Here is an 11,137-nt window from a genome sequence, read left to right as displayed (position 1 = left end):
CTATGAGAGTGACTCTTGACCCGACAGGGTAACATTGTGTACGTTCGGCATTTAGCGGCGTGGGTTGTGGCCGGAACAATAGCCCAGTTTATGAATAAACCTGTGTTCTGACCTGCACACCTAGAGTCCGTCTCTTTTCCCTTTATGACCCAGCCGGGTCATTACACTATTTAGACCATCCTATCAGCCAATCAGGGCTGTGTATGTAAATATTTTCAAATGTGTTTCCTAACGCCCACCTGATGAAACTGACCATTTCAAAAGCCAAAGGAGGCTCAGAGACATACATTATTTTCCTTAAATAAGCACACACTGTGATTTATTTGACATACAGTAATGATTTGAAAAAATAATTACGACTCCATGGGGGCTTTAAAAAACAGGTACACAAATATAATCTGCTTAAATAGACAGTGCATCAACAATAATTCGAACACAATACCACTTCATCAATAATAATGTATTTAGTGATGGAGAATACCATTTGCATAGTTTTCGAGCTTTGCCAAAAATGATCTTTGTTGTCTGGTTACAACAGAACATTGCCTTGAACTAAAATGAACTGTGGACCTACATCCTGTTGCTCATTTGTATTTATACAGGTTAAATCTTTCATAGCATTAGCTCCTGATAGTAGGTTGTTGGGCCAATGCACAAGTTTGTGTGCATGTAGGATGCAAAGACATGGAATTTTGACAACAAACAAATGACTGTGCATATCAGATTCAGCAATACAAGCCTTGAATCAAAGACAAACATTCAGCAAAGCACAAAAGCAATATAACTGTTTATTCTGTACATTGTGATTCCACAGTGGACTGATTGTCAAATAAAATTACAACGCACACATTTCTTGTCATGTTGTCAACAACTGTGAAATTTGAAAATAAAGTAGCTGATATTCACATGTACTATGGCACATTATTTTTGCACTATATCAGCTCTAAAACAACTAAATAACATAACACCACATAGATGTGGCTATTTACTGAATTTACCCATGCAACAAACTCAATCAGAAGCTGGCATTCCTTTCATTGTGAATAACAAGATACATATATACTGACAATAACTAATGATGTACTGTGCAACAAAAAGGAGCAACTAAAGGACTAGCATGGACAACATTTCTGAATATTCATAGATATTTTCAAACAGAGATTTAGATTTACCCATTTTACCCATATATTTATCCGTAATAATCATAATAATAAGTAAGGTATTTCTTTGGTTAGTCAGTAGCAAAGGCATTTCAAGCCCAGGTGGACATACTAAGGTGGAGGGTGAGGGAGGGTTACACTCCACTCTGTAGCGTGATCCAGGACTGTTCTTTGGTGGAGAGGATGCTGAACGCAGGGTACACAGGCTCTCTGAACACAGCCCTGAACGTGTGCAGATGTTCCCGACGGTCCTTGGTGCTGTGGCAGATTAGTGTTCCCCCCTCATAGTCCAGAGCCATCTCCACCCTCAGCGGCTGATTGGCCATCTCCGCCAGCGCCACGTTTGAGGAGGCATGGCACGCAGTCAGCTTCTTGTTCTTCCACTGCAAACGCCAGGAGGCCGTGTTATGCCCCAGCCGGCTGTGGTCACCCCTCCTGGGCATGCTCTTGTAGCACAAGCCCACTGACCACATGCTCTGGTCGCCCACCTCCACCACCCAGATGTGCTCCCCACTGGTGAAGCCCTGGGAGCACAGGACCTGGGGAGCGGTACTGAACCTCTCTTGGTTATCAGCGTAGGCCTGCTTGGTACCGCTGTACTTGACTGTCCGCAGGTCGTTGGAAAGCAGCAGGCTGGTGTGGGCCGTGCTGAGGTTAAAGGTCAGCTCCAGAGGGTTTAGCAGGACGTGGAGAGACTGGAGGAGCCGAGCCATCTCTGCCCTGAAGTCCTCCATCCTCAGGCTGGCCTGGAGCCGCTTGGGGTTCAGAGGGACCTTGTTGGGCACTCTGGCCACGGTGCCCGTCATGACCTCCCTGAGCTGGGGCTCAATTAGCAGGAACCTGTTGATGAACAGACACTTCTCTGTCTCTGTGAGGACCTCAGTGGTGCGCTGCTGGGCCTCCATCAGCTGCTGCTGCTGTTCTTCTAGAAGCCCCAGGCCACTCTGCCAGCTCTCCCTCCGATGGCCTCTCTCTTTTTCCAGCAGCAGGCTCATCCTGTCCTTGTACCTGCTCACCAGGCCGGCAATGCTGTCCATCAAAGCCACAGACTTGGACAGCAGCTTGTCTCCCACAGCCTCAGAGGTGCCCTGGTCCTCAGCAGCCCTCTGTAGCAGGGTCTCGGTCAGCTGCAGCCTGTTGGCCACCGCCTTGCTCTGAATCTCCAGGGCCCGCCTCATTTCCTCCTCGGCTGCCTCAAATGCCAGGACATCATGATTCTGGTGGGTGCCCTCAATGAAGCAGTTGGCACAGAGAGAGGTCATGTCGCTGGCGCAGAAGTACTCCAGCAGGCGTCCGTGGATGGCACAACCTCTCTGGCCCAGCTCAGTCTGGGGCTCCACCAAGTCATGGGTCCTGAAGGACTCCCTCTCAGTGTGGTGCTGCAGGTGCCTGGCACACAGGGACACCTCACACTTTAGGCAGGTCTTGATGGCCAGTGTCTCTATGTCCAGGCAGTGGTCACAGCGCACCTTCAGCGGCTCTCTCTTCAGGTGGTCGGCTGGCGCAACGGCCCTGTAGCTTTCTATGATGCCGCAGAGCTTGAAGTTCCTTTGCAGTGTCTCTGTACCGCCGTACTCTTCTCTGCACTCAGGGCATTGAGGAAGGCTCTTCTCTCCACCGTTGACATCTGTAGCCTTCTGAATGCAGGCCAGGCAGTAGTTATGGCCACAGGGCAGATACACGGGATTCGTGTAGAGCTGCAGGCAGATGGGGCAGCTGAGCTCATGTTCTAACAGCTCCTTTGGTTTAGACAGAGGCATGGTCCTTCCTTATTCAGTTTAATTCTCCACACTGGACTCAACACACACTGAAGAGACAGAGGGAATGAGAGCAAGTCAAGGAAGTAAGCTTTGATATTTGCTGGCAAAGCAAAGTTGAAATGTGTGCTGAGCAACATTCCGAGAGGTGATTGTCCCAAGATTCCTGTCATAGGGGCAGTCCTTGACAGTAAGCTGCCAGTACACATAGTTATTAAAATATGTTCTGAATCCAATAACCAAAAGTCTTTCAAAAATATAACTCAGTCACAATGATTGAAACCGCTCCGTGACATTAAGGAAACTGCAAAATGAGATGAGGAACTCAGTATTGTACATACTGTATAAACACGTGTCCCATCGCACTGTGTTTACTGTAAACACCTCACTCTAAATGTCTCCCAGCTCTTGGAAAAATGGGTGTTTTGTTTTATGTTTGTACAGAAGTTACAAGGTTTAATTGAGGTCGATAGAAGAGGTCTCTATTTTTTGTTTATTTATTTAGCACGCTAAAAATAAGCAAACAGAAAATTCAGTCCCGGGTTAAAGACTAAACAGGGGAAGTAAAAAAAGGTCAAAAAGCCCAGCAAGTTCAATTTTGTTTATTTGTCATATACACATGACATACAGGGGCTTGTCAGTTGGCCCTCCTGGTGGCCCTCCTGGTGGTCATGAAAAATGGCATACATCATTACAAAATACCTATGGCCTAGATAACAAACAACAAGCAGACTGATGAAACAAATTAAACATTAGGCCTATCTTTTTTTGTATATTCATATCATGGAATTGTGCAGTTTAAGTGTTTCTGCACAAAATAACAACAATAAACAATAAACAGACAAATTTTCATACATTGTATCTTGGATGTTGACAGTATGTCAGGGAGAGTATCAAAAATACATTCCAGGATCACTGTCCATCCATCCCACCACTAATCCACAGTTAGAGTGACATTGGCGTCCTCTGCTGGATGTCTGGCCCGGACTTGACTTTGACTGTGCTACAGTGGTTTGAAGAGAATAGTGCGGTGCTATAATGGCAGAGGTTTGAGTTGTAATTTATAAATTGTCATTTAGGTAGTAAGAGGCTGATAGTTTACTGTAAGAACAAAGGAAAAACCTGATTTGCGAGGGCATGTGCCATTTCCCAGTGCATATTAAAACTCCTATGGCACCACAGGTACCAAGCTCCTAGTAATAAGCCGGGCTTTGAATTGGCTCCACAGGTACCAAGCTCCTGGTAATAAGCCGGGCTTTGAAGTGGCTCCACATGTACCAAGCTCCTGGTAATAAGCCGGGCTTTGAAGTGGCTCCACAGGTACCAAACTCCTGGTAATAAGCTGGGCTTTGAAGTGGCACCACAGGTACCAAGCTCCTGGTAATAAGCTGAGCTTTGAAGTGTCACCACAGGTACCAAACTCCTGGTAATAAGCTGGGCTTTGAAGTGGCACCACAGGTACCAAGCTCCTGGTGAATAAGCTGAGCTTTGAAGTGGCACCACTTTCTTTATTAATTTCATTGCACCCCTTTCTCCAGAGAGAGAGAGAGAGAGAGAGAGAGAAATTTGTCGGAAATCCTTGGAAAGAATCAGTAAGGCCTGCATATTTTTTTGGTTTATAAACTTTATCCATAAAAGTGGATTCTGAAGCCCCCATCTTGGAACAGTAAAGAAACAGATGTTTTTTCTAACATTAAGAGGGATTTTACAAAAGCCAACTTCAAGTTCCTCAAATGTGGAACATTTCCCACAGCTATTCAAGCAACGTCAATTATAAAGAACACACCACTTTAATTCCTCCTACCTGTACATACTGTTACTGTACAGACTGATACTGTACAGACTGATACTGTACATACTGTTACTGTACATACTGTTACTGTACATACTGTTACTATGCATACTGTTACTGTACATACTGTTACTGTACATACTGATACTGTATATACTGTTACTGTACATACTGATACTGTACATACTGATACTCTACATACTGATACTGTACATACTGATACTGTACATACTGATACTGTACATACTGTTACTGTACATACTGATACTGTTACTGTACATACTGATACTGTACATACTGATACTGTACATACTGATACTGTACATACTGATACTGTACATACTGATACTGTTACTGTACATACTGATACTGTACATACTGATACTGTACATACTGATACTGTACATACTGTTACTGTACATACTGATACTGTTACTGTACATACTGATACTGTACATACTGATACTGTACATACTGATACTGTACATACTGATACTGTTACTGTACATACTGATACTGTACATACTGTTACTGTACATACTGATACTGTACATACTGATACTGTTACTGTACATACTGATACTGTACATTCTGATACTGTACATACTGATACTGTACATACTGTTACTGTATATACTGATACTGTTACTGTACATACTGATACTCTACATACTGATACTGTACATACTGATACTGTACATACTGTTACTGTACATACTGTTACTGTACATACTGTTACTATACATACTGATACTGTACATACTGATACTGTACATACTGATACTGTACATACTGATACTGTATATACTGTTACTGTACATACTGATACTGTACATACTGATACTGTACATACGGATACTGTACATACTGATACTGATACTGTACATACTGTTACTCTACATACTGTTACTGTACATACTGATACTGTACATACTGATACTGTACATACTGTTACTGTACATACTGATACTGTACATACTGATACTGTACATACTGTTACTGCACATACTGATACTGTACATACTGTTACTGTATATACTGTTACTGTACATACTGATACTCTACATACTGATACTGTACATACTGATACTGTACATACTGTTACTGTATATACTGTTACTGTACATACTGATACTCTACATACTGATACTGTACATACTGATACTGTACATACTGTTACTGTATATACTGTTACTGTACATACTGATACTCTACATACTGATACTGTACATACTGATACTGTACATACTGATACTGTATATACTGTTACTGTACATACTGATACTCTACATACTGATACTGTACATACTGTTACTCTACATACTGTTACTGTACATACTGATACTCTACATACTGATACTGTACATACTGTTACTCTACATACTGTTACTGTATATACTGTTACTGTACATACTGATACTGTACATACTGATACTGTACATACTGATACTGTACATACTGATACTGTACATACTGATACTGTACATACTGTTACTGTACATACTGTTACTGTACATACTATTACTCTACATACTGTTACTGTGTATACTTTTACTGTACATACTGATACTCTACATACTGTTACTGTACATACTGATACTGTACATACTGATACTCTACATACTGATACTGTACATACTGTTACTGTATATACTGTTACTGTACATACTGATACTCTACATACTGATACTGTACATACTGTTACTGTACATACTGTTACTGTATATACTGTTACTGTACATACTGATACTCTACATACTGTTACTGTACATACTGATACTCTACATACTGATACTCTACATACTGTTACTGTACATACTGATACTGTACATACTGTTACTGTACATACTGTTACTCTACATACTGTTACTGTATATACTGTTACTGTACATACTGATACTCTACATACTGTTACTGTACATACTGATACTGTACATACTGATACTGTACATACTGTTACTCTACATACTGTTACTGTATATACTGTTACTGTACATACTGATACTCTACATACTGATACTGTACATACTGATACTGTACATACTGATACTGTACATACTGATGTACAGTATGTACATACTGTTACTGTACATACTGTTACTGTACATACTGATACTGTACATACTGTTACTCTACATACTGTTACTGTACATACTGATACTGTACATACTGTTACTCTACATACTGATACTGTACATACTGTTACTGTACATACTGATACTGTACATACTGATACTCTACATACTGATACTGTACATACTGTTACTCTACATACTGATACTGTACATACTGATACTGTACATACTGATACTGTACATACTGTTACTGTACATACTGTTACTCTACATACTGTTACTGTATATACTGTTACTGTACATACTGATACTCTACATACTGTTACTGTACATACTGATACTGTACATACTGATACTGTACATACTGTTACTCTACATACTGTTACTGTATATACTGTTACTGTACATACTGATACTGTACATACTGATACTGTACATACTGATACTGTACATACTGATGTACAGTATGTACATACTGTTACTGTACATACTGTTACTGTACATACTGATACTGTACATACTGTTACTCTACATACTGTTACTGTATATACTGTTACTGTACATACTGATACTCTACATACTGATACTGTACATACTGATACTGTACATACTGATACTGTACATACTGATGTACAGTATGTACATACTGTTACTGTACATACTGTTACTGTACATACTGATACTGTACATACTGTTACTGTACATACTGTTACTGTACATACTGATACTGTACATACTGTTACTCTACATACTGATACTGTACATACTGATACTCTACATACTGATACTGTACATACTGTTACTGTACATACTGTTACTGTATATACTGTTACTGTACATACTGATACTCTACATACTGTTACTGTACATACTGATACTCTACATACTGATACTCTACATACTGTTACTGTACATACTGATACTGTACATACTGTTACTGTACATACTGTTACTCTACATACTGTTACTGTATATACTGTTACTGTACATACTGATACTCTACATACTGTTACTGTACATACTGATACTGTACATACTGATACTGTACATACTGTTACTCTACATACTGTTACTGTATATACTGTTACTGTACATACTGATACTCTACATACTGATACTGTACATACTGATACTGTACATACTGATACTGTACATACTGTTACTGTACATACTGTTACTGTACATACTGTTACTGTACATACTGATACTGTACATACTGTTACTCTACATACTGATACTGTACATACTGTTACTGTACATACTGATACTGTACATACTGTTACTCTACATACTGATACTGTACATACTGTTACTGTACATACTGATACTGTACATACTGTTACTGTACATACTGATACTGTACATACTGATACTGTACATACTGTTACTGTACATACTGTTACTGTACATACTGATAATGTACATACTGTTACTGTACATACTGATAATGTACCATACTGTTACTGTACATACTGTTACTGTACATACTGATACTGTACATACTGTTTGCTATACAGTAGTTTACGTAACACACCTTTTAGACCTATTTCTATCAAACATCTATCTACATTTCCTAAGGTATCACGAGAATGCAGCCAACGAACTGTCTGTCATTTTTAAACTTTTAGATACAGTATGTTAAGGAGACAATGAGATTTCAGTTGTTCAGAAACACAGACAATAAAGCTTATTTACTGCAACTGTCTGTTATCCAAGCCATGCCCATTCCTGCTCTAACCATAACATTAGTGGATACCCCTCTGACCCTGACCTGTGTCCAAATCTATATCACCTCTGCCCCTGCTGCACCCGCTCAGCATACCCAAACTTTAGACGTGCAGCCCCCTTCCCCCTCAAAGCCTGCCCACAGGAAGTGTCTCTTTACTGGAGGAAATGGAGGCCAGATGTGGGGGTGTCCCACAGCTTTGGGCAGTGGGGTGAACAGTGCCTGTGTGACAGGAGGGAGAGGATAGTGTCCCTGTTGCAATATGTGCAATTCATCACTTTGTTAGCTTCTATTCTTTGGGATTGGTTTGAGTGTTATTTAAAAGTAGCTGGCATGTGGAAAACAAACAATAATTGATCGTGCAATAGAGCTTTGCTTCAAGGCTGCCAACGTTTCACACACAAAATGTCGCAGGAATAATTGAAAACTCCCTATGTTGAGTCATATCTCACTCACCACCTTCCACAATATATATTAAATAGGGAATCTGACTGCAAAATTAGTTCTCAGGAAATGAGATATCAAAGCAGTATGTTTGCAGTCATCATTAAATCTTAGTAGGTTACACTTTGGAGATCTCTGCTTTACGACTGCTCATTTCTTTTGTTGAATTAGATGTAGACTGAGGTCACAGCTAAAGTATTAGACATTCCTGTGGATGTCAGCCATGCTATAATATAGACATGTTCCCTCACTCACAGCAGTTCCACTGTGTCTTACTCTGATACGCGAGCTGCTTCAGTCCGTTTATAAGTAGATTTAGCAGAACTGGTGGGTTCAGAACTATTTCCAGTCAAGTTGTCTTTTCCAACATTTTTGGTTTCGATGGTCACAGTTTTGATGTCTTTTCATTGTTTGGTGTGTTGACCACTGCAAAGAAAAGAGAGAGAGAGAGAGTAAAAAGGAGAAAATAGTGGCCGAAACATTATGTCACATCCCTGACGAGGAAATGAAATGTGCAACATCAATCAGGCAGAGTAGAGATCAAAGAGCGCCCCACACACTCCATCTGGTTCTGTTTGGGGAGACTTTTCTCTCCCTGCCTCTCTCCTTCGTTCGTTCCCTTTTTCTTCTCTGAGCGTGGGTCCTTCTTGTTTTTCCTGTCAGGCATTCCTCCATGTTACAGAGACAATGACATAGTGACACGCGAGGTAGAACCAGCCAGAGGACGATATCTGCCTGTTCTTAAACACCTCTCCTTTTATATCTGAACTGAAGATTATTCACTGTTTCTCTGATTGAATAAAGGTATCAGTTATAGTCATGCCCTGTCATCACATCTATATATCAAACGATGAAGTAATGTTTGTGTTACTAGGATGTTGGTGTATATATGCATGTCTGTCTATGCATGTGGTGCATGTGTGTGTGTGTGTGTGTGTGTGTGTGTGTGTGTGTGTGTGTGTGTGTGTGTGTGTGTGTGTGTGTGTGTGTGTGTGTGTGTGTGTAAGGGCATGTAGGTGTGTATGTGTGTGTGTGTGCATATGCGCCAGGGTGTGTATATAACCTCATCATGGGATAATATATTTTGCCGTCTCTCTCAGTGGAAATATTTAGGCTAAGTCCTCGTTTGAGCGTGCAGTTCAAACAGAAGAAGGCAGAGATTTCTTCCCTTTTCCAGACGTCGGCTATCTCCGGGGGGGGGGGGGGGGGGGGGGGGGCTTCCATACAACACAGACCATTGTGAGCATGCTTGGCCCCTCTCTAGAAATGTGCTGTGTATATGTGTGTCTATATCAACCCTGATATCAATTTTCCATTATTGAATTAGCTCTGAGATATGTATTTTTATGGTGAGGGTGTTCAATGGGATTGTAATTTATAAATAGTTTGATCATTCACAGGTGTCTTGATGACTCCGGAAAGGACACACAAGCTGATTTGTTTAAAGAGCTACATTTGAAATTGACCTTTACATTCCTGAATGGTATACACAACATAATGAATGCATTCTGCCTCCTAACAATGACACCCAATTGTCCAGATGCTGTGCATCTGCACCCTTCGAAGGTAATGTTGTTTGTTATACTAGGCTTATACATTGACCAGTGTTGGGTATGCATTCAGGAGGTCAGTTTCCTGATGACACCAATGGAATTATTTAAAATCCACAGCCTTTACCGCCCATCTGGGCTGGACAGTGGAAGTCTGACACATGTTAATGATATATTTAAAGGTAAGACAGTAGTAGGTGACTTCTGTTTGTTTATTGTAAGTAAATAGACAAGAAGTCTCTTTTTGCAGAATTCCACATTTCTTCAGAGAATAACCCAAACCTCATACTAAATGCACTCAAGTGATTTAATGTCTTAATAACATTGCATCTGTAGTGCGACACAATTCAATATTCCTGATGTATATTAAGTGCACTTTTAAGTTGGAGGGCGTTCATTGAACTGTTTTGGACTGAGGCTTGTTCGAATCTAATCTCTGAAAATCAAACAATAGATTTTGTTCTTTGTTGTGGATGTCTGCCATATTTGAGAACCTACTGATGGTGGTAGAACTGAAGGCTGTGTTCTTGTTCTGGCACAGAGGATGAAACAAAGGTTCCCAGAGGCCCCCCTTGGATTCAGAACCGCTCATTCTTTCCTTTGCTTGAGCTAATTTTGCTATTAGACTTCACT

At 40.6% G+C, this 11,137-nt stretch overlaps 1 protein-coding gene across 1 annotated transcript; it reads right to left on the bottom strand.

Moving 5' to 3' along the window:
- Positions 1-469: 469 nt before the first annotated feature.
- LOC129860860 (E3 ubiquitin/ISG15 ligase TRIM25-like) lies at positions 470-2,994 on the bottom strand. Its single transcript, XM_055931718.1, has one exon. It carries the CDS (start codon positions 2,918-2,920, stop codon positions 1,295-1,297), a length of 1,626 nt encoding a protein of 541 aa, XP_055787693.1. The 5' UTR covers positions 2,921-2,994; the 3' UTR covers positions 470-1,294.
- Between the last annotated feature and the right edge of the window lie 8,143 nt (positions 2,995-11,137).

Source organism: Salvelinus fontinalis, chromosome 8, assembly GCF_029448725.1.
Source record: "Salvelinus fontinalis isolate EN_2023a chromosome 8, ASM2944872v1, whole genome shotgun sequence".
NCBI classification, from domain to species: domain Eukaryota; kingdom Metazoa; phylum Chordata; class Actinopteri; order Salmoniformes; family Salmonidae; genus Salvelinus; species Salvelinus fontinalis.
The sequence above is the reverse complement of the archived record's forward strand: the minus strand, read 5'-3'. Positions and strand labels throughout refer to the sequence as shown.

Excerpts from the sequence above, each read along its gene's own strand:
- LOC129860860 (XM_055931718.1), bottom strand. The coding sequence starts at position 2,920 with ATGCCTCTGTCTAAACCAAAGGAGCTGTTAGAACATGAGCTCAGCTGC.